General features: G+C 38.6%; 1 protein-coding gene across 1 annotated transcript in view; it reads right to left on the bottom strand.

The window, feature by feature from the left end:
- EYS (EGF-like photoreceptor maintenance factor) overlaps positions 1 to 24456 on the bottom strand; it is a 331694-nt gene that overhangs the window by 6985 nt on the left and 300253 nt on the right. The window contains exons 16-17 of the mRNA XM_085056747.1: positions 19821 to 19993; positions 5303 to 5464 (exon numbers count right to left, since the gene is read on the bottom strand). Of these exons, the coding sequence (XP_084912873.1) occupies positions 5303 to 5464; positions 19821 to 19993 (335 nt within the window). The remainder of the gene's footprint in view (positions 1 to 5302; positions 5465 to 19820; positions 19994 to 24456) is intronic.

Raw genomic sequence — 24456 nt, 5'->3', positions numbered from 1 at the left:
TCTCAGTGGAAGAGCAAACATTTGAGCCTTATATCCTCATAAGCAGTAACATTCATGGGAGTCACTCCCAGTTAATGAAACCTCTTACTGTAGGTTCTGCTATGTGCTCATCTTCACTCTAAACTGACTGTCAAGCCACCATAATGAAGTGCCTGTGCACGAGCAGTATTACTGCCTCATGTTGGCATGCTGCATCCTGTAGCTATCATAGCTCCAAGAGGTATCTGCTCACTGCTCCTTGCTGCCTTGCTGAGCTTTCTCATTGCTTTCATTACTTTTTTTCATCATTCTGTTTTTCATGGTTTTCCTCTCATGCTGCTCTCCTGTATGATTTTCCATGGGCCTGAACCACGTCCTCTTACACTGTCACCCGTTACGTATTCTTCCAGGAGCTGAACTTTTCTAGCATGGAAGGGGTTGAAATAGCCCTGTCAGCCTCCAGCTGAATGGCTATGACCTGTGGCCAAGGAAGGTGATGCATTGTGGTGTCCACCTGAGAGGAAACCTAACGGACCAGTAGTCCTTCCCATGCCTCCTGAGCATTTCCTGTGACCAGAATAAGGCCTAAGGCCAAGGAGAGAAAACAGGGAAGAAGAGAGAGGACTATAAATGGGTAGAAAGAGAGAACAAACAACAGAAGAAATGAGTCTTCTTCCCACCCTTCTGCACCTTTTGCTGTTAATTGCTGTCTAGTAGTATGTCAACATGGTTGAAACTTTGCCTTCCTTTAATTTTGAGGTTATTAACCTTGTTTTCGCCCATATCTGAGTGTATGCATGCAGTTAGGTACCAGCTGGCTGACAGTGTAAAGGAGCTTGTTGCAACCTGATCTTTCATCTAGGAATGACCATAGCCAGTACCCCTAATGGACACTTGAAATAGCTATTCATGGATATGTTTTCGTGGATTATTATAAACTATTCTACTCCATGTATGGAGTTCCATCTCACAGCTCATTCAAGACTGAAAACTGGTGTCAAGTCAAGCCTGTATATTTTTCAAACCATGTAAAAAATCAGTGTGTCAATAGGTAGAGTCCAGGTTCAATTTGGAGCACTATCCCAGAGCAGGAAGGGCATAGCTGGGATCCAGAGCAACCCTGCAGACATGATATCCACACATCTACAAGGGGTGGGCAGTTATCTGTTTGTAGGTTAGACTATTCAGCCTCACCTTTCCAAAACACATTTCTCCTTTGTGAAGAAACTTTCTGTGCTTCCTTTAGTTACCACTGTCAACCTGGCATGTTTCAGCAGCTGGAAGAATCCACCTTCCTTGAGCAGCCTCAACTTGCCAAACTTTTTGGTTTGTTTCCCAATGGCAAACAGGTAACAATAACACTTCATATGCAACAGGTTTCAAGGCAGTGGGGATGTCTGTTGTGTCACACAGCTGGCTGGTAGTTTTGCTACCCATGCTGCTAATTTAGTCCATACAAATGATTCCAAAACTAGCAACAAAGCAGAAATTATGTCTGTCAGCTAAGGAAACATGGCTGCAAAGAGCAAATACTTAACCACTCTTAAGTCCTTGTTTTAAAATTGTGTGGATAATCAGTTTCTTTCTGATTAGGAAAACAATACTCCTGTCTTTTGTGTATTCTAGAAATTCTGAATATTTCCAAAAGATTTTAGTCCAGTTCCATGATAAACAACATTTTAGAAAATCATGCAGACATCACACACTTGTACTGGCATTCTCTTATTTTCATGTTATAGGTTTATAAACCAAAATGCCTTAAATTTCAGGAATTAAAGTTTTTAGGTTTTTCAAACCAGGTAGGTAACAATCTGGCTAAAGAGAGACAGAGAACCGCTGTTGCAAATGTTGAATGTTAAATTCAGTGTGAGTCATCCCACTCTGTTCATTAAACTGACTTCATTCATAGTCACCTAGCATGACTATTCTTTCTCATCTCTTTGGGGAGCTAGCCTTTCCATCACCCTGGCCTGAACTCTGGAATAATGCAGGCAGTCTACAGCATATTCCATTTTTGCTAACAAATGTAAAGCTTCAGTAATGCTATGACTCAACGAAAAAGCAATGCTCCTTTTAAACTGCCTTTTACCCAGAGTGCCAAGGCCTTCAAGTATATAGAGTGGTTGCGTGTAAATGGACTGAATTATATACATTGTTCAAGCACTTGGTGGGCGTCCAGCAAGCCCCATCTGAATTAAAGGCTGTTTAATCATTAGGGGTCTCATGCATTCATTGGTAAAAATAGGATACACTGCCCTTGAGAAAATGTGAAGTGAGCTGGTCTTCTACAGACAGTCTGCTGGACTACACATGAGTTCTGTAATGTTTGCAGAGACCTTGTCCAAAAGCAGAGTATAGAACAAGTAGTCAAAGAGGGGATAAAAGTCCCCTTGTCATTCTGTCTTCAAGTTTGTGAACTCAACTCACTTGTCAGGTTGGGTTTTCTCCCCAAATTATTAATATATATTAATTATAATAGCAATCATTAATATTGCTAACCACATAAATTTTGCCAGACTCTGGAAATTATTTTCTTAGGGCCTGCAGAAATCAGTATTACCAGACTTGATGCATGTTCAGAAAGAATTGACAAAGCAACAAAATGGATAACTGAAAGAATTATAGGTAATTATGCTAACAGATTCACAGGATGTTTTCCATTTTATGCCAATTTGTGAGGTGTTTAAATGTGTGTACTGGAGTAGTGATATTTTTAGAGGCATAGAAGCTGGAACCAGCAGATCAGCTTTAAAGTAAGCAGGCTTGCCCTTTCTAGAAAGTTCTGTAATGTTCTTTGGAAAGAACAAAGCTGGAAGAAAATGTTTCAACAGAAGTCTCATGTTTTTTTTCTTTTAATGATGGGAGGATTATTTGGTGGGACATGCCCCTGAAGGGAGAGTTCCCATGTAGTGTTTACATGGGTGACAAACCAAGCTGATGCATAAATGTGCCACTAAGTACCATTTGCTAAATTAGCTGTATAGTCAACTCATTTATTTTTAAAAAGCAGCATTGCCTAGTGAGAAAAAAATGTTTTAACTGTTTCGTATTAAAAAGGAATTTTAGAAAAAAAATTCTATGATTTCAGAAATTAATATATTAAATCTTACATAACTGTGTGGAAGAAAAATCTTTATTTTAAGTGCTTTCTAAACTAATCCTCCACAGAACGCTCTATCTCATTTGCTGGCAGCTAAGAATACTTCTGAGTCTTTCATCAATCTAATTCTGCCTGGATTTGACAGGATTATATGAAGGCAAATATAAAGAGACAGACGATTAGCTTTTCCTAAACCTTTCAAAACTTGAGGCCAGTCAAAGTGAAAATAAGAAATTTATAAATAAACTCCTCTATATAAGATGAATTTTATTTTGAAATGGAATTGCTATGTTTCCAGAAAGTGATTGAAAAAATTCTTCCTTCCTGTGCAAACTAAACACTCAGGCTCGAACAAAACCACTCCTGGCCCAAGTTAAACAGACTTAGCACTCTCTTTGATGCTTACAAAGAGATATTGAATTTTGTTATATGCTAGCTGCTTCCATGACCTCTGACTATTCTTTTGAGAGAGATCCCTTTTTTCTCTCTTCTATTTTTCATGGCCCATGTAATGCTTTAGTTTACGCAGGAGAGAACTATTCACCAAGAATCTCAGAATTTGGCCTGTAAGTGATAGAATTATAAAAGATTCATTGTAGAAGACAGAGGTCTTTGGTAATACACGTATTTGTATTACATATGCCTCATATATTTTTCTTTGAAGCTTCTTCTCTGTATGTGGTTGCAATTAGAATAAGGCAAACAGGAGGTGCCAGCAGTGTAGGATGCATTATCAACCTGTTGAAACATCTGTGTACACAGTAAGGTGCTGGTACATTGGGCATATGTGTGTTTATATGAATTTGTGGCTGAGTATGTTTATTGAAATATCTCAGAGCTTTAGACTTTGAGCAAAGGAATGTAAAAATGTATTGATCATATTAACTATGATCAATAGTTAACTTTTTTTTGTTGTATAAGGCCCCATTTTTCCATAACCTACTGCTTAATACAAGTGGAAAAATTGCTCTAAGATGATGTTATGGATGACATATAATTCTGTTAAAAAATGTGCAAGTCACCATGTAAATGCAATTGAGTATGTTAATAAAGTAACTACAAAAAATTTATACCTTAAAGATTAAATTTTAGAATGTACTTACAGAAGTAAAGTATGTTTTCTTGACATGAAGTTTAAGGAATGTTAACTGAGTAAAGTTTAAAATCCTTCTATAAACAGTAGAAATATTTTATTTAGACTTATTTTATATTTATATTTTATTTTATTTAGACTTATTTTTCACTTACTTGCATGTTTTACATGCTACACCAGCACGCTTTTCAACATTATTTAACAAAAAGCTACACTTCTGAGAAGCCTCATTGGCTCTCTGATAGTCTGTTCACTTTCACTTAACTTGTTTGATCAGTTCTTCTATTGCTTTGATTTTGGTTATTTAAAACACTGGCAAGCCCCCCAAGCTGAGAATCTTAGTGTAGCTTCTGAAAAGCTGACAGTGGTCACTTTTCAGGGGGAAGTGCTTTTCTGAACCATTAAATAAGTTCATGAAGTACTTGCAGGCTTTGGACTAATCCAAAATTTGGATTTTGCATGTTTTTGCCATATGAACTTGATTATTCACAATTCAAAACAACTGTACAATACAGTTCTGGTGTCCTCAACATCAGAAGGTAATTGAATTATTGGAGGAGGTCCAGAGGAAGGCCATGACATTGATAAGAGGACTGGAGCACCTCCCCTACAAAGACAGGCTGAGAAAGCTGGGGCTGTTCAGCCTGGAGAAGAGCAGGCTGTGTGGGGACCTCACAGAACCATTGAAGGATCTGGAGGGGGCTACAAGGAAGCCAGAAAGGGATTTGTCAGGAACTACAGGACAATGAGTAATGGCTACAATGTGAAAGAGGAAATTTAGGTTAGATATTAGGAAGATGTATTTTACTGTGTGCATGGTGAGGCACTGGAACAGGTTGACCAGGGAGGCTGTGAATACCCCATGCCTGGCAATGTTCAAGGCCAGGTTGGATAAGGCCTTGAGCAACCTGATCTAGCAGAAAGTGTCCTTGCCCATGGCAGGGGAGTTGGGAATAGATGATCTTTAAGGTCTCTTCCAATCCCCTAACATTCTATGATTCTGTAATAAAACCCATTCACCATGGGCAATGAGTTACCGAGACTGAATAGCTGAATCACTTCAATGTACTGCCTTTCTTTTTCAAAAACGTACCTTGCTGTGTGATAGCAGCAAGCTGGAATTCCCTTACCTGACTGAGTACCCAAATGCTGTGCAGTGTAGAACAGGATACCATCTGGAGAGAGAGGCTGGAACTGCAGTTTAATATGGGTCTTATGCCGTATATAAAAGGGCGCAAATGACATCCATGATGATTCATTATTTCTGAAGGATGGATCACTAATGGAAATATCTGAAAAATACAAGAGGAAATGTCTTCTGAAAGATATTTTGAGAGGACTGCATCATTATGGAACCAGTTATTTTGTATAGTTCTTAAATACTGTACATAGTACTTTCAATTCTTCCCTTTCCACAGAATAAAAATAACCTAGATACAAAATAAAATTTAGATAATAGCAAATCAATGTCATTGTCTTCTGGGTGCCTTACTTTCCTCAATAATCAAGGCTGCAGTTCTAATGCAAAATAAATGTGATATTGTTAGCATTTATTTTCAAATAAATTTAAGTGTAAATTTCACATTGTTTAAAAATTGAAATGCAAAATACTGTTGCGGGAGTCAAAACAAACATTTTTTTCCTCAACATACAGATGAAAATCCCAGTGGAGGATTTGGAATGGGCTGCTTTATGTGTCATAAGAATGTACCTTTTAAGTGGAAAGTATTCATTAATTGTTGCTGTAATTTGTTTTTAGGGTAGTCATACTGAGATGCTTGATAATTCAAATCCTATCTTATAGTGAAAGAGAACACTCACATAATTACAGTGAGGATATAGTGTACACTTTTGAGCTACACACAACTTAATCATTCTGTCTTACCTCTTCTCTCAGTACTGATTGTTCATATACCCCTACAAAATCAGGCCAGTTCAATTGCCTTCAGCCAACTGATGAGTTATTTTACTTTCCTATACTGTTTATGTGACTTGAAACCATTTCCAGTTTTTCCCACTGTAACAGCATTGCATATTTGAGATATAATTATCACAGAATCAAAGAACACAGAATGGGGTGGCTTGGAAGAGACCTTAAAGATTATCTAGGTCCAGCTTCCCTGCTGTGGCCAGGGACACCTTCCACTAGATCAGGTTGCTCAGGGCTCCATCCAACCTTGCCTTGAACACTTCCAGGGATGGGGCATCCACAACTTCTCTGGGCAACCTGTTCCAGTGCCCCACCAATCTCAAAGATTTTTTCCTAATATCTAATCTCAACCTACTCTCTTTCAGCTTGAAGCCATTCCCCCTTCTCCTGTACATGCTCTTGTAAATAATCTCTCTAATCATGTTAGTTATTAGCTCATTCATTGTCATGTGGTTGTTAGTTTACTGTATTTGTGGGTTCACTGGAATAAATCAAGCTATTTAGATGTGGAGGGTATATTTAGACTTGTGTGTGATAAACCCTTTTTACTAGTTAGTTAAACAGCAGCATTAAATGCCTGAGTTGTAAGTGTTCCCCCCTCACTTAGTTTCCCAGCTGAAGCCATACTGTTTCCCTTCTAAGTGGCCAAAAAATTTCCTAATTTTGGTGCTCCCAATTTCATAGTTTTATAGTAACTTGATCTCAGTCAAAAAGACCTCCAGGATGTCCTTGAAGTGCATTCTGAGACACCTTTTGGTATCTTTCCACACTCAAGTTTTCTGCACAGCATCTTCTGGTGAACCCACTCACCGTCCAGCTGCACATTGTACTACATCTGCCTGTCACAGATGGTCCTCAGTTATTAGGCTGGAATGAAGCCAGCATGCTGCAAGCTCTTGTGATTTGTCTGTTTGTCACACCACCTGTCTCAGAACAGGGTTCAAGGTGTGTCCAGCAGGCAGGTGCACCACTATAGAGGATCCAGATCTCTTACCTGTTACCAGCATAACCTGACCTGAGGATGCCTCTTGAATGGGCACTAACTGCACAGCTGACCTCTTTATTAATTCCCCCTGGTAGATTACAAATAATACTTCTGAGGAAGGTGCATGGATTTGATGGCAGAAAATCTCAGTAAAAGTAAGATTTAATTACTGGAATGTAAATTATAATGGATTTATAAAATGCTTGAATGATCTGGCTTTTGATGAGCTGTTATTCAATCTATATAGGTATTGTCAAATCACTCCCATCCTAAGTATCATAATAGCTGTTATGCATGCTATCAAGGCTAGGCAGTGTCTGTAGTAATGTATTATGTAATGTCAAAAATGTGAAGTTCCTGGCATCTATACTTAAAAGTTGACCGAAATAAAAGTAGTTTTAGGAATAGGAATTACCCTGGAAGATAAATAGCAATAAAACTTGCTAAACAGATTCAATGTTGTACTTTATATCACTAAAACTAATAAACACTATCAGGTACAAAAGACAAAGTAATATTTATTATTCCATATGGATTTTTTTCAGTAGGTAAGACAATGATCTCCATTAGTAGTTAAAGATAAAATCCCTATACCGATGTCTTAATATTTAAAAATCAATCAGTAATAATAATTCATTTTTCACAGAGACTTTTTTTCTTCATGCATCATTTGGAAGTCAGTCTCCTCTTAGCAGATTTTTGCGCAGTGAGACTTACATGTGGAGGAACTGTGCCACAGTGGTCAATCTTACATGAAAATATGCTGCTGCTTAAAAGGTCACCTTAGGCAAAGTGTATAATGAGGTATCTGAAAGTCTCTCTGGCAGATTCAGTTTCACTTTGTCAATGTAGGTAATTCTTTGCTGCTTATGGAGGAAGCCTGGACAATGATTGGTGTGAGAGAAAAATCAGCAGGATTGAAATGCTACACTGCTTGTCATTGGGAGGCACATGAAAGGAAGATTACTATGATAAAAAGCCTTGATGCAGAGAAAGAGAACAAGGATAAAAGGTGATTTTACAGTATCACTCAGAGAAAGAATTAAATCTATGGTTTCATATTACAGATAGAGGATTAAAATATAAGGCCCACAACTTCAGCAACAGATGTCAGAATTCTTTAGTAAGGAGGTATTATCCTGATTTATAGATTTCAAATACAATACTCTATTAAATACATTCATTCTGAAACTTCTAAGATGCAAATATTTTATCTTCATTATCCTAAAAAAGGAGGCGTATTCCAAATAAATGTATCTTAACAGTGTCAGAAAGTAACATATTTTGCCACAATGCAGCAGGAGTAACTATAGGAAGTACTAGAATGACTTATAATTCTCTTGTAAATGATCTTTAGATTCTGCAAGTAGTGATTATATGCATGGAAAAAATCTGACTTGACAGGTGGATGGAACCCATATGTACACCCATATCTCAGAATGCATTCTGTCTACCACAGTGAACAGAGGAGAGCAGTATGAAATTTCATTTTTGCAAAATTGCTTCTATAGATAGACAAACTTTTAAGGTGAAGAATATGATGATTTAAGCTTTTCAATTTGCTTTTATGGCAGGCATATGCAAAACTAACACATCAGAGGCTGAGGTACTCTAATGCTGTTTTCTTGGCAGCAAACATTTTTTCTCACCTAAGATAAGAAAATAAGAAGTTCAGCTAAACTTGCACAAGACAACACCTGTGTTACATCCACTTACTCCTGAGAAACTCTTTGCTAAAACAAATGAGGTGAATGGAAATGTTTGCTGATCCTATAAGCCAAATTGGTAGGACTTGTGCTGTGTAACTACTGCATTACTCACTAGAACACTCAGTTCCGTGGGGTGCATTGTAAGTACAACAGGCATTTAAACAAAGACTTCTGTTCTGTATCTGATTAATGTCTCAGTTTTCTAAGCTGAATACTAGTATCTTATGATCACAGGATGGGTCAGGTTGGAAGGCACCACAGTGGATCACCTGGTCCAACCTCCCTCCTCAAGCAGAGTCATCCCAAAGCACATTGCACAGGACTGTGTCCAGACAGTTCTTGAGTATCTCCAGTGAGGGAGACTCTGCAGCCTCTCTGCTCCATTTGTTCCAGCTTCCAACAAGAAGGGGAAGGGAAATATGAGTCACTGCTCAAAGGAGTGAGGACTAATAACAAAAGACAGAAAAAGCCATATCTGGCTCGTTTTTTCACTTGGTAAAGCCTGATCAAGCCTCCCAAGTCCCTATGCCTGATAGCTAAGCTTGGCAAGTGAAACATCAGTTCCACAATGATGAGGCAGGTGTTAAGGTCAAGCCTGCCAATCAGTCTGTGAGTCAGAGTCCAGATCGAGTGGAACTCGATGCTGCTGCAGTGTAGTTCAACACAGGATTAAGGGGTGGCGCCCAAACGTGGGGCAGAAGCCACCCTGGAAAGCGTCCCCCTGCAGCCGCAACTGCGGCAGGGGAGTAGTCGCATTTGAGAAGCCATTTCCCCGACGAGAAGCTTGCATTCAGCGAGAAGACCGAAGGGGCGGCCGGTAGCCTCTGGAAAAAAGTCGCGCTTTTCAAGGAAGTCGGCTGAACGGCGGTGGACCATCCCGAGTGCTTTTTTTTTGATTCTCCGCGCTTAGTAAGCCCTCTGGAAAGCCCCTTGGGAGGGAAGCCGGTGAGGGCCTGGTCGGCTTGGTATGGGAGTCCCTTTTTTCTTTTTAGTTTGTTCTTTTTGCCTCGGGGTGGGTGGAGGGTTAGAGGTGGTGTCTTGTCGAGGTGAAGGGAGTCGCGCTCCATGCGAAATCTCGACAAGAAAAAACCCACTTCTAACAAGGGGAGACCTAAGTTTTGTGCCCCCATTTTGGGAGAAGTTTTTCTTATAAAATTAGACATATTTTATAAGGAATGGGGAATCAGCTGTTGTGTGGGAAGTTTTTGCGCGCGAGAGATAAAGTAAACTAATCTGTGTTTTGTTTTATTTAGTTATCTGGCAGTGAAAAACCCTTGTTCTCTCCCTAATAAGCACCTTCCCCTGCATGTATCCCCCAACATGGTGCCGGCCATGTGTTGGTGACACCTCCTCCTCCACCAGCTCGTGCTCCCCCTCTGTCTCTCAGGAGACAGCTGATCGTATGTTTTTCAGCCTCTCCTGTCCCTTTCCCGGGTTAGAACTGATCACTCTAACTCGAGATCCCTGCTAACCTCCTTTCCTGTGCCCCAAACCTCAGCCGAGCTGACTCCACGTGTTTTCCAATATGGCGCCGGCCGCATGGTCAGGCACGCCATGTTGTCTTCTTCCCCTTGAAATTTTCCCGGGCTTGCCAAAGCCCCGCCCCCTGCATCCCTCGTGTTCCGTTGTAGCCCCTCCCCCCGCGTCGGTGAGCGCTCCCTTTGGTTACAGATCCTTCCCCATCTGAGTGTTTCTCTTCGGTGTGGGCCCCTCCTCCCATCCTCTCAGGTGTTCCCTCTCAGCCAGAAGCACCTATGGTCTGGCTGGGAGCGGAGCTGCACCTCCAGTTGCCCGCAGCAGGCTCGGAGGAGCCGGTGGGGCTGCACCTCTAGCTCCCCGCAGCAGACACTGCCCCCGGAGCCTAGTGGAGCTGCGCCAGAGCAGTCCCTGAAGCTGTGCTGCCGTCCGGCCGTGCTGGGGCCTAGTGGAACTGTTCCAGACCCGGCAGAGCCACAGCAGGGAAGAGCTGTGTATCACCCAGTGGAGCTGCGCTGCGTCCAAAGTCTTCTCCCTCTCCTAAGCTGAGAAAGACTTCGGTGACAACCCCGTTGCTGCTGCAAACCCTGCCTTCATCTTAGCAGCCCCAGCAAAAGAAAAACAGACTACAAACATGACTGCAGTCTGAAAATTCAGCCTATACTGAACTCCAACATCAAAATCAGCCAGCTGCATCATCGTTTTCCCCATACTCACAGCAAAACTAATTTTGTCATTGCTTTACATTATGTTGTTGTTTTACCATTTTCCTTTTGTTTAAAAATTTGCTATGAAAGTTTTTAGGAAAAGCATTCCCCTCTTTAATTTAGTAAAAAATGGAGAAATATTGTGATAATAGCTGCAAGTTCCCCACACCCCTTTCTTAACGACTATACTTGTCACCTATTGTCCTGCCTTCCCTACTCCACATAGTCCTAGCCACGCCCCCAGTTTTCCCTATTGGTTCCTGTACCCTAACTCCACGTGGCCCTGGCCACTCCCTTGGGTTTCCCCTATTGGTTCCTGTACTCCTAACTCCGCCCCTGTACCTCCCCTGTACCCAGAGGTCACTGGGCCTGTGTGCTGTCCCTGCCCCTCTCTGTTTCCCTATAAAACCCCTTACCCTCTGCCATCTTGCTGTCTATGCTCCATGTGTGTCTATGCTCCACATGTGGCTGTGCATGTGAGGCCTTCGCCCTCGAGGCATCTCTGCCTCGGGGAGGTCATTGGCCTCTGCTGCACCATGCGAATAAACATCTTCCATGGACACAACGCATAGACCCTCCTCGCCTCCTTTATCACCGCCGGTTGTGGAAGCAGACGAACCAGAGCTAGCCTTATGGCTCCCTGGCTGGTGAGAGCGCAGTGTCCAGCCCTGGGACAGAGGGTTTGGAGCACTGAGGCGCTGAACCGGGCTGGGTAGAGAAGCTCTAGGGTAAAGTCTGCTGCAACATCCTCTAAACCGCAACAAAGGGGTATTTACAGCTGCTCCTCAAGCAATGCAGGAGGAAACTCCTGCTGGGGCTCCTCAGAAAAGCTGTCTTTGAGACCAGACACCAGCCCCATCCCTATGACCTGACAAATGCTCTCAAATCTTTAAACTCTACCGTCAGAAATTGTCAATGTTTAATTTGGTTGGAGAGAAAGAGTGAGCATCTTCACCAGTTGATTTTTTTTTTTTTTATTTTGGAAAACAGTGACAAACATGTCTGTATGCAAATCTTAATCTTAAGATGCAATTTGATTAGGGTTGTAGTTCAAAGATTACTGATATTTCATGGAAATTGTTTTCCTGTGTAAATATTAAAAAAACTGAAAAATATTAATTTTGTCTCATCTAAATGGAAATGTGCTTTTTCTGTTGAATTATCACTTTCTATTTAATATTTGAAGACCTAATTTTCATAACTTATAAACTAATTTACATGTAACGAAGAAAGATTACAGTACAACTTTTAGTGCAGTAACTAGCACATGTTAATGTGCATGTTAACAAAAGTATTGATTATTAGCACAGTTTGAATGTTAGAACAATGTTCTCATGGGATACTAATTTTGGCAGTCCTGCAGCTATTAATGATGCTTGCTGTCCCCAAAGAGGAGAGACTGAGGCAATCATCATTCTGAGTAATACTGGAACAAAAGATTGCAATTTTATAAGTAAAATTTTGTTTGGTGTTGTTGCAGTTGAATTGTAATCTCTACTGTTAGCTAATTAGAGACCTGATTAGCTAAGAAGTAACATCTTGGAGCATATGGCTAAATTGCAAAAGAGATCTCTGTTTTTCCAAAGCCCAAAATAGCTATTACTAGCCAAAGTCAAAACAGTAGACCTCAGTCTTTCAGTACAATATATATAAAGAAATGAGTGCCTACAAGTAAGTAATGTCAGCCAGAAAACTGTAGTGAGAGCAGCTATGGAACCTCAGTATTAGGAAATAATATGGACTAGAAATCTGAACCTGATTCTCATGCACCTGAGGATATAGGTTTTATAGCCAGGATACAGACAATTTCTATTTCTTCTGTCCAACAAGTACGTTAGTAAACAAAGGTTTCCTAGAGATGATAAAGGGAAAAAAAGAAAACCTTACCTACCCAATCACTCAGTGGTTATAATATTCTTTGAGGATATGACAGATATGGGTATTTGCATCATGACAGTGAAAATGAATTCCTAATCACTAGGCAATTAGGAAAATGTGATGCAAAGAAAATCTACAAATGTTTCACCCACACCTGACTTTGCTAGTAAGTTTATTCTAGCTACTGAAATGCTCTGAAGGTACTTTCAAGATGAAATCTGCAAGAAGAAACACCCAGTTTGATGTTCCCACATTGGGACCATTTTGGCACTGGAAGCCTTCAGTTGTCTAAAGGCTAGGGGATTAGGCTAAAGGCTAGGACTGAGTATTTCAGTGCAGCCTGATAAAGCAGTTCTTGAAGAGTCAAGTATCTAACACCTTTTTACTCTAGTTTCTGTCTTGGATTGGATTTAGTTTGGCAAGAGTTCAAGTGTGCTTTGATGAGGACGGGAGTACAAGAGAGCTGGTATTCTGCATACTGTTTATGAGAGTAATTAAGTCAGGGAAATAGATTACTATAAAATTGAAGGGATTAGTTTTGGTATTGACACTTCCATTTAGCTGTCTATTCGTATCATTTATATGCATGAAAATTCCCATTATGGTCAACTATGACATAAGACATTATTTAATTGCTGATTCAGTTGCTTGACCACGTTTGTCATGTGCTGCTGAGATGCTGTAGTGTCCAGGCCATCCACATGGATGCAAACATAGCAAACTCAGGACCTGCAGCAGCTGCCAGCTGGAACCCAAGAGGGATACACTGCCTTGTAACCAGGGAAATATTGCCATGTTTTCAGGCAAATGACTATTATTGCCATGCAACACAGATAACAGATCTATAAATAGATTCACATTATCCAGAAATAGCTTCCTCCAAGGCTCCATCCAATTTCCTAAATGTAAGTACATGCTTTTCACAACCTCTATTGCCTTACCTTTATCTACCATTTCAGAAAGTCTTAAACATCCCACAGGTCCTGTGCCATATCTGTGAATCCTGTCTGGATGCTTTTGGATAAAATTTTTAATGCCAGGGCATCTCAATCAGCACTAAGTATCTACATTTAGAAAAGCTGCTTATTACCTAAATAACTTCATTGACTCTATTGACTAGACATTAGTAATAGGAACTTAAATATTGAACTCACATTTAGACACTTAAATCTAGGTGCTTTTCCTTTAAAAACAGTTCCCACTATTAATTAACTAACTAACTAACTAACTCTGAACATCTTCACAAGGTAAGGTGGCAAACATATTTCCAGAAAATCATTCATGCTCATAGAGGAAATCTGAGTTATTTCTGAGTCATCCTGCTAAGTGCTATTTAGCTGGGTGTATCTTGTTCTTATTCAGTTGCATGACTGGAGGGAATGGTAAGTAGATTGAATTTTTATTGGGACATCACATGCCATGGCTGACCTGGTGTGGAGGGTATGATCATCTCATTCATTTTATCGTACATGACTTCCACTTGGGTTTATCTATGTCTTTAAGTAGGTAACTCATTTTATTCTACTTGACATTCCAAATTATACAGATAAATATTACAAATACATGTTTGCTTGTGCCTGCCATGAATATTAAGTTTATTGGACTGTTAAGGATAAACCTGAAAGCTTAGATTGCTTTTCAGGTAAGATTTAGACAACGCATTTTTTCCTTATAGAACATGAATGGAGTAGCCACTATTTCAAGGTTTTCTCATGTTGCCACAAGTTTTCAAGAAATATCAATGGAAACAAAGCTTGATGGGATTGGCATTGCTTAAATGACCAAAAAAACAATAGTGACAATAGTCATGGTGACTCAAACCAGCAAGTTAATAATAAATTGTCCTTATGGTTAAGTAAAGAAACAAAAGTTTCCAAATGATAACTATGAAATAGACTGTGCAAGTCTAACTGCATTGTCAGGAAAACCCAGCATATGTGTAAATGTATGTGTGCTTTACTGTATATATAGGGTGTCTTGTCAAGTAAAAGTTGAGCTAAATCATAGTGTGAATTAACTTACCTTACAATAATAGCCAGACTATGTCAAGTAACATTCTATACTATGTAGAAAGTAAAAAAAAAAAAAAAAAGTAAAAATTATTTCAAAAGTCAGGGGTTTTTTTCTCTCAGTTTATCAGGTATTTTCAAAATTTTGTTGTAGTTGTATATCAGAATTATGGAATTTGACATCAAAAGAATATCTAGAAAATTGACTTGAGCTGAATAAACATGGCCGAGGGAAGTTGCTTGCCCTTTGTTCATCAAGGAAATGGCTTTATTGCTTGACAAGTATCTCATTAAACCAAGGTCAGAACAATGAAAACTCTACATATTCTTTCAGTTCTTCAAGAGCTGTACATTGACATGCAGTATTTGTAGCTATGGAATTCAGAGACTAATATACAGTTGAATAAATCTATTTATTAACTGGTTTCTTTGTGAAAAAGGCAGTAGTACTCTGTTATCATGCCTTGAAGTAAAAAAAAAAAAAAAAATAGATTTTATGAACATACGCGGCACAAACTAATCCTGCTAAAGAAAACTGCTGATTAATTTAAAATTTGTAGAAATACTGTGATGAAAACCCTGTTTATTTTCACCGCTGGCAAGTGTTCTCCAATAGTGCCATCTATAGAATCTTTCAAATATTACATTGTTGTCCCCTTAAATAAGAACATTATCAGTCTTTGTTATCTCACAATTAAATAATCTGAAATTGTAGGTCTTCTTCATTCCTCTACAAAATTAGCTGTGGAATAAATATGCTTAGTACCTAGAGAAACTCTAACTGATGTTTAAATATATTACAATGTGTAATGGAATGTCACAAGAACTTCATTAACTTCAAATTTAGTTGTGTTCAAGTTTTTCATTGCCTTTTTTGATACTGTTTATGACAAGATTAGAGACTTAATTTAATCCATTAAGATAAATGGGAAAAAAAAAAGGAAAAAAGGTAAGCCATAAATGTTTGGATACTAAAAGATTGCTTCAGGGAGATGTTGTATAGTTGCTGTGTTAATTTTCTCTCTAAACCTCCAGCCACTGCTGGAGACAGGATTACTGGCCTCACACAGGGACACTGCTATTACAAGACGAATAAGCTGCAAAAATAGAATTTAGTAGAGATTAGAATATAATTGCAGACAGTCATTAAGGATAACATCTGTAATTTTAATGTTCTCACCTCTTAGTATTTACTAGATATGAAAAAGATACTGTGGTCACATATGTAATAACAATGTCTTCTATGATCAAACTATCTGCAGCAAAAGGGTTTTACACTGTTCTTTCTTTGTCAGGAAGAATCATCCTTGACATTTGATCTTGGCCACTGTTTCTCACAGTAATAGTCCCAGTGAAACCAACAGGTCTGCTATGCATTCATACACTCGCAGGAGAACTGAAAAAAAGCAGGTCCTTAGAGACTTCTCCCTCTTCAGAAACCCTTGGAGAGATCTAATTACAAAGGCATTCATATTGGCACAAATGGAATAAACTGGAATATGGCATGCAAAGCCAGGACATTCCCCAGAAAAATTACTGGAAACTCTTGTTGGTTGTTATTGAAATAACTAAATTGTATGCTGCTCCAGGCTGATGCTTCACTTCTTAATCAGAAGACAAGTTCGAATTGTCTGGTACTTCAGTTCCAAACTGTAAGTCAAATGACCATAAGATTTTACTAACATAATGTTTTGGTGTTATGGAAAATACAACTACTTAAAAAAAAAAAACTACATAAAGTACTTCCCCATATTCCTAATCCGTGTGGTTATGGGAGTGCTAACTAAGAATTAATGCTGTGCCAGATCACGGCAATGTTTGGTCGCCATTTACGCACTTCAGGAGCTGGGATGGCTTTGCTGCATTACTGTCACAGCTGTGACCTTTTCAAACCAGTGGAACAGCATTATTTGCTGCTCCATGTGTCACAGTCTTGGAAGTGGTCTGAGTCTAAATGGCAATGTCAACACTAAGTAAAAAAGACTCCTGCATAAATCTTCCGTTTCATTCCTATTTCATTACAATCACTTTTGTTTCTGGAAGTATAAATTAATAATTTTTTAATTTGCTTGCATCAATGTTACCTTTAGAAACGTAACACTCTTGACAAAGCATCTTGCCTTATGAGTGTTAATGGGTTTGGACAACACAGTGTGCCCAAGAAGGGAAACTTTAAATTATTCTTGAATAAGTGTTTTACTCCGCCTTGCATGACAAGGCTTTGTTCCTTGGGCCCATTCAGAACTAATTTACAACCCTCCTCTCTTTTCCTAGTGCTCCTTATGGATGCTTGCCATCCCAAAGCTGGTCTGAAACTTCACAGGCTTCTTCGTACAGGTCAGTCACCAGGGTGCTTTCTACCTGCTGAACCTCTTGATCTTTTTACGAGAAAAGCAAGTTCTGGTACTTGCTTTGTCGGGTTGAAATATACAATGAAATATTTTCTCCCAGCATTTCAGACTACAAAATATCACTGTGCTACTTTCTGAATATTAATTGGTTGCGTACAGCCTGTGGGAAATGCAGAGTAATAGAAACTGCTACCCTCTCTTCATCAAGTGGGTTGATTTCTTTTATTTCATCTAAAACACATGAAATAACACACATCTTACTGCAATCTCCTGAGAATATTGCTCAGTATTTACATTTTGGCAGTGGTCATCGTGAGATGATCAAATAAGCACTGCAAATTTCAGGCCGTTAGTGCCATGAAAAGTATGCTCTTTAATTGATCTTGCTCTCCCTGAGTTCAGTCTTGTTCTAAGTTTTCCAATGACTGAACACTTGTTAGTGGAGCACTGACATTGAAAGCTTAACCATAATGTACCTAAGCTCTGTGTTGACAGTCTTTGCATCCTTGGGGGCTTGAGTCGATGCTGTAAGCAGGACATATCACATTCAAAAGCAGCATCATCCTCATCTGCTCATATGCTTTCAGCTCTCATCTCCCATGTACATAGTTAATAACGAACCTCAAACATTTTTAATGATTGCCAAACAAATTAGTACTTGATTACTGCTAGTTTATGTCTGAGAGCCCTTAATAATTGTGTTCAGAACACTCTTCTTTATTACTGTGTTTCTACCCCTATTGCCCCATTTACTCATTTCACCTGACCTGTTCCTGTGCAATCCATACTGTTGTATGGTCTTTACCAGTTGCTATTATCTGGTATTATTTGTTCTTATCCTTTCTTATTCTACCTTGCTGCTTTTTTTTTTTTTTTCCTCATAAATCTCTTTTGTCTTCTTCTCACACTTTTTTCCTTCTTTCTTGCACATTCATTAGTCTTCATCCTTTAATTACCCTTTGTTTTCTCTTGGTCCCTTGGGCTGTTCATTGCTCTCTGTCTCTTTTTCTTTTGGCTCCAGTAACCACCATTAATCCAAAGATGAGATACTCAGTCTTGATAAGTAGCTGTTTTTTAGCAATTTACCATCCACTAGAAATGCAAACTGCTCTTTGAAAAATCTCATGATAATTCATTATTCTGCCACAGAGTAAGGTGAAATACAGGGCAAAGAATTTGGTCAGGATCCACAGTCCCTATTCATAAAAGGAAAGCTTTTAAATAAAACAAAAAGGAGCCCTCTAATATGTTTACCAGGTGAGGAATTACTAAAAGGAAGACAATCTGTAAGAAATACAATTTTTTCTTGCTCCAATATAAGTTTCATACTGATAATGTGGCTATCATAAGAACATCCAAATATATTCTGAAACCAGAACACAAGAGTGTTTATCTGATTAATTACCTGCTTTATGTACAGCACATGTCCTGATGATCAGTATGCTGAATCCAGATGGCACTACTTTTGAAAACCTCACTTGAAATGAGAACTCAAAATTGAAAAGTTCATATAAAGAGCCTTGAACAGCTGTTGTAGCAGAGGTAATAAAGCAAGCACATTCTTACATGGAATAAGAAATTCAACAGTGACTTTCCAGAAGCGATATTCTTTTTCATTTTAGCCTACCAATTCCACATGTAATGGGATTTTAAAACTATCCATCTATAGGGTGAGGACTGCAAATCAGGTCAAATGCAGTTCAGCTTGTCAGTTTTGTGCTTCAAACTCACACAACAAGAGAGGTTGGACCTTGACAGGCAGTTTGAAAAGGGAGCTATTGAACAGTAACTGGAGCTCTCCAAAAATTGTACAGAAAGCTTCTCAACAGGAAAACATAAGTTTGTACAAAATTAACATGAAGCTGTGGAAGAGAGGGTATGGACTGTACAACACTTTCTTACACACAGAGGCACTTTGGGAACTTGCAGGAAAAGTCCCTGAGCTTAAAGCACCTGTGTACCCACATTGTTGAATATTCATTTGTGCAATCTTGAGAAGAAAACAAAGGATTCCTTTATGTGATGGTAAGAAATGCAAAACCTGCAAACTGAGGACATACTTTGAGGGTGACATGTTGCAAGAATGCTGGCGAGAATCATCACTTGCAGATTTTTGAAGTGATGTTTGCATCTTTTGTCATCATTTTCAGTGCATCCATACCCAATAGCCTGTGAAGGCAACAGGAACCTCTCCATTAGGACCAGTAGAAATTGGATAAGGTCTCAGATGCTTCCTTCTTTGCACCACTGCTGAGATCTCAAGTGTATTCCCCATCCCACTTCATTATTGTGAGCTTGGGAATTGAACTAAGCATTGTAACATTGCTCTGCAATGGTTCCTGTCCCCTTGGTGTCTGACAAATCATGCCTGTGAATTTGGTTGAATGATTTGAAAAAATGGAAGGAAAAAACGGCATTAAAAACAAGCCAAGTAAGGAAACAATATCTAACATTTCATAGCTTTAAACTACTTTTTCTAACAGAAAGGAGCATCACTTTCTTAAATCTGTTTTGTACTTTGTCACATTTAATTGATGTATTGTAAAATACTGTGGTTTTACATCACATAACTGCATGTACAATGTGCCGTGCATTTGACATACCTTGTTCACAGTAGGTACCAGTTGTTCCAAGAGGACAGTGACATGTGTAGCCATTAGGCAGTGGCACACAGGTACTGCCTTGCTGACACAGATGTGGAGGTTCATGCTCAGGTTCACACACTGACGCTGTTTCTGTGCAAAATGCACCTTTCCATCCAGTGAGGCAGTCACAGCTATGGAGGGTAAGTGAAAAGAAAGAATGCAAATGTAAGTGAATGCAAGTGAAATGAAAGAATGCAGAAGTATTATCAAAAGAAATCAACATGTCAGGAGCAATCTAATAAAGATTTTCAAGTTTGGATACTTATATTTATATTAATAATCTGATCCAAAATGGTTAACAGAAAAGGATAGTAACCAAATTTTTCATTTAACTTTTTGGTATGTTCGTTTTATTATAAAAGAAAAATGTACTTAACAGAAAACATTTTATTTTTAATATTAACATTACAATATGATCATTTGTTAAAGAAAGGCTTGTAGCTTTTGTGTGTGTGTTTTGCTCTACAAATAGCTCCAAAAGGCCTTGGCTTCATAAAGAAGAAGGAGTTAAAGTGGACATTAAAAGGGAAAGGTAAGCAGCAAAGAACAGTCATTAAAATAAAACCAGATGTAAGCATAAGGGAATTGCTAACAGTTCCAAATTTTAGCTACTAACAGGGGTCTGTCAGCAACTGCCTTTCACTTAGTCATTATTAATTTACTAAATCTTTATAACTGGCATATCAGATGTAGGTTTGTTGAAGCACTTGATGCAAAAGGAGATAGTGGATCTGGCCATGAAAGAGGCGGCAATCTGGGTTTCATATATTTATGACTGTAAGTCTATACCATAAATGAATTTTCTGAACCAACTGAATCATTGGACTTGTTAATGTCTGTTACTCTTTATGCCTTTTTTTCTTCCAGGCTGGGGAACAATCCCAAAGAATTCACACTAACCTGTAAATTTAAAATTAGTATTAATGCTAAAGAAATTGTTAAATACAGAATACACTTGGCATTGATGTTAAAAATGCCACCCTTACTAAAGAGTTGAAATGAAGTATATTAAACCTATTTGTATTCTAGTGTTTAGTATCACTTTATGATTAAAAAAAAATTCCCCTGAATAAAAACACGGATTTTTTTCCTGGGAAAAAAAGCCTTTTCTCTTCCCTGGAAGAGCCTTTTGTCTCTCAAGGCTAAGATTGAAAACTCATATATTTTCATTGCTTTTTGATTGGTCCAGGTTGATTTGGTTTTTTCTTTTGTGCAAACTCTTGAATTTTTCTTTGCACTGACTGAGCTACATATCCTCCATTAATCAGCTCACTGTTTCTGGGTAAAACATAATGAGGAGCCTGTGAAACTGTTGTTTCACCAAACCTTCAGATCAGACAACATGTAAACAAAACACAGCCAACAAACTCTTCAGAGTGATAAACAGCTATTTGGAATGAAGGGGAAATGAGGACAGAACCTTGCAAAAGCAAAAGCACCTCAATTAATCAACGTCAGCATCAGGATGCTTTCTGTCTCATTATAAACATTATGCTTTGATGTATGAAACCTACAGAGAAGGGGAAGTTATTTAACTCCTTGAGTGCAAACCCCTTCCTTGTGCCATGAGGGAGGCTGCTGGAGCTGATGCTACTGCTCTTGGGCATCATGCATGAGGGTTCTTCACCCTTCCCTGGCTTGTGTCTACATATGTCCATTTAAATTCCTTTTAATTCTTGTCTTTTATGACCTAACAGAAGTCAGGTTTTAAAGGAATTGAAAATTATTTGCACAGAGCCAAACATGTTTGCTGGCCTACAGTGGCAATGGTCTATCAACAAATGAAACTTATTTAACACTCCTAAGCTAGTTGGACTGGTGTTGAGAAGTTTAGATCTATAATTTCTTAATCTTTAGAGAGATAAAGGAAGAGGCAGCGTTTCAAATATTTTCCATCATGTGGCCTGCCATGCCAATCTAGTTTTCTCAACATCTTCTTTGTTTTGGTTGCTTGTTTTTCCAGACCAGGAGAGCCCAATAGCTTGCACTAGTGCCTCAACTCTAGGGATTTAAAGACCCATTTAGAATCACAAAATACCTCAAGGGTATTGGAAGGGTATTTGGAAGGGACTCATAAGGATCTTTGAGTCCAACTCCCTGCTCCTTGCAGAACTACCTGAAAGTAAATTGTATGACTAAGAGCATGATCCAGATGCTTCTTGTATTTCTTCAGGTAAAAGAGGTGAGATTCATTCTGAAATCAAGACAGTTAATTTTATGTTCCATCAGGTGCCCAGCTGGCCTTCAGTTGCCCCAGAAGTATACAAGAGAGGCAGCTTTTGAGCAGGGAGACAAGTTTCTGACAGAACCTTGACAGAGAACTGAATGCTCAAGTTTAGGCAATGGGATACTTGAGTCACTGCCTGAGCTCATGGGCTAATCAGTGGTGATCCAGCTGAAGAAGTCACAGGAACTGGAGCAGTATCCAGCCCACAAACCAACACATGCATGACCCTAATGATAAAGTCCTTGTTAATTGCCTCAACACAGACTGATGATATTTGCTTTCTGATCCATGGTGTATCTTAGAGATGTGTAAGCCAGCAGATAAGACAGAAGAACTGCAGAAGACTTGTGCTCCTCTGTACATACTTTTCTGAAGACCAGAAAAGTATGCCAGGACCTGTGCCAGGACCTGTGCCAGGACCTGTGCCATTAGAATGCCAGTGTTTAGACAACTGGTAGAGCCTGGATCTCCATTTCTCCATTGACTGTAATAGGATCCTACACATTAACTCACCTGGAGACACTCTATGTGTCTTAGGAGTTAACCGCAAGATACTTTCCTATTTTCAGGCTTTTTGAAGAAGATGGATTAAATTAATTCTTCCAGTTTCTCAAGAGCAACTGCCAAAATGTCTTTTTTTTTTTTTCTTTTTTTCCTAAAGCATATTTTTAGGTGGGAAAGGATAGAAAGGCTTTCAAATACAACATTGATAGTGTGTCTGAGAACAAGCTGTATAATATTGAATCTTCTAGTTTTGCAAAGGACTTTTAAAAGGGTGCACTTCAGAGTATGCACAGGGCAAAGTCAGCCAGTTCAGGAAGCAAAAGAAACTCACATTCAATTTTGGAAATTTCAAATACTACTTGAAATTCTGAATTAATTGTATTTAGGAAGTTCAAGGATTATTTAATTTAATGGCTTTTTCTTGTTTGCTTCTTTTCAAATGCTTAACAGTTTCATGCAGTATTCATAGAATGGTTTTTTCAGGTTCAAAATCTCTTACCAAAGCCAAAAGTAGCTCTCAAATAACACAATTTCTATATAAGCAAGAACAACACGTGTACATCACCATTGATTATGAACCAAAACCCAAAATTTTTTAAAATTCAGGCAAGATTAGAAAAAATTAATAAAAAGTAATCTTATTTTATAAACTATGTAAAAAATATGTCTGTATATTACTACACAAAACCCTGATCAATCTAGAAGCATATCTTGAATTTTATAGGGAAATAACTAAAGTCCTAAAGGATTTGTGAAAAACTGGAAAGTTTACTTAAATCCTAATTTAAACAAAAACCATTCTTTCATTAAATATAGAAAATATATTGTTTAAAATATCATTCTCATTGCTAACAAATATGGAATTTCTCATGGTTATGCAAATGTATTGTCAAATCAAACAAGTAATCTTATGGCAGAAAAGAAGGGGTTCAGGTCTGCACGTTCTGACACCTGAATCTGGGATTCTATATGTAATTCATATATCTTATATGCATACTCAATACACTAAATGGAGATCACAGGCTTAATAATTTAGCTAATTAGTTAGACCAACTGAGATTAAGCAGATGTTTAGTGTCATCTGAAACTCTGTAGGATATCTTGTCTGACCTCCAATTACTTCTCCATGAGGAACTGACACTTGCCAGCATCATACAAGTATCTCAGATACTGCAGGACATCTCAAATTCATATTGGCATGTATTTGCCCCATCAGGCTGCCCAATATACTGGAGATTTCTGGATGTAGTTCTTGAATTTGTTTTGTGGTGGAACGGAAAGATGCTGAGCAAGGGAGGAGATCTCTGAAGTGGAGTGGTTTTAAATTCACACAGTGGAAAATTAGAGCATTAACAAAAAACAGTCTGTATTCAGGCTGGAAGGTAAAAATGGAGCCTGAAGAAAACAAGATTGGAAGAGAATTAACTGTATTTAAACAGAGGACAGAAACTTGTATTGTTCTAAACCACAACAATTAAACAGCTGTCTTTTCTCTTACCAACTATGAAAGTATGTTCTTGTGTTACAGATTGATTCCATCCTTAGCCTGCAAATTAATTTAATCGAATCTAGTCTAATAATGAGATTACAGCAGCTCCTTTTATGGGGCACACCTCTTCCTTGTCAGGGTATGATTTAATTTCCAAAACCTGAGTGGCTGTTGCTCTTTGAAAACTATAGACTACAGAGAAAGCCACACGGGGCTTGGAGATATGACAGAAAACTTATTCAAGTCCCAAGCTCTTCTGAAGCAGCAGCTGATGGCCAAATGTCTACCCAGGGGTGTCTAAAGTGACACTGCATGCTCACATTTAGCAGACTGAATCCTCTCAATTTTGTCTGTTGTTCTGTTCAAAGTACACA

Source organism: Lichenostomus cassidix, chromosome 3 (genome assembly GCF_008360975.1).
Source record: "Lichenostomus cassidix isolate B80296 chromosome 3, HeHo_3.0, whole genome shotgun sequence".
In the NCBI taxonomy this organism is placed as follows: Eukaryota; Metazoa; Chordata; class Aves; order Passeriformes; family Meliphagidae; genus Lichenostomus; species Lichenostomus cassidix.
The sequence above is the reverse complement of the archived record's forward strand: the minus strand, read 5'-3'. Positions and strand labels throughout refer to the sequence as shown.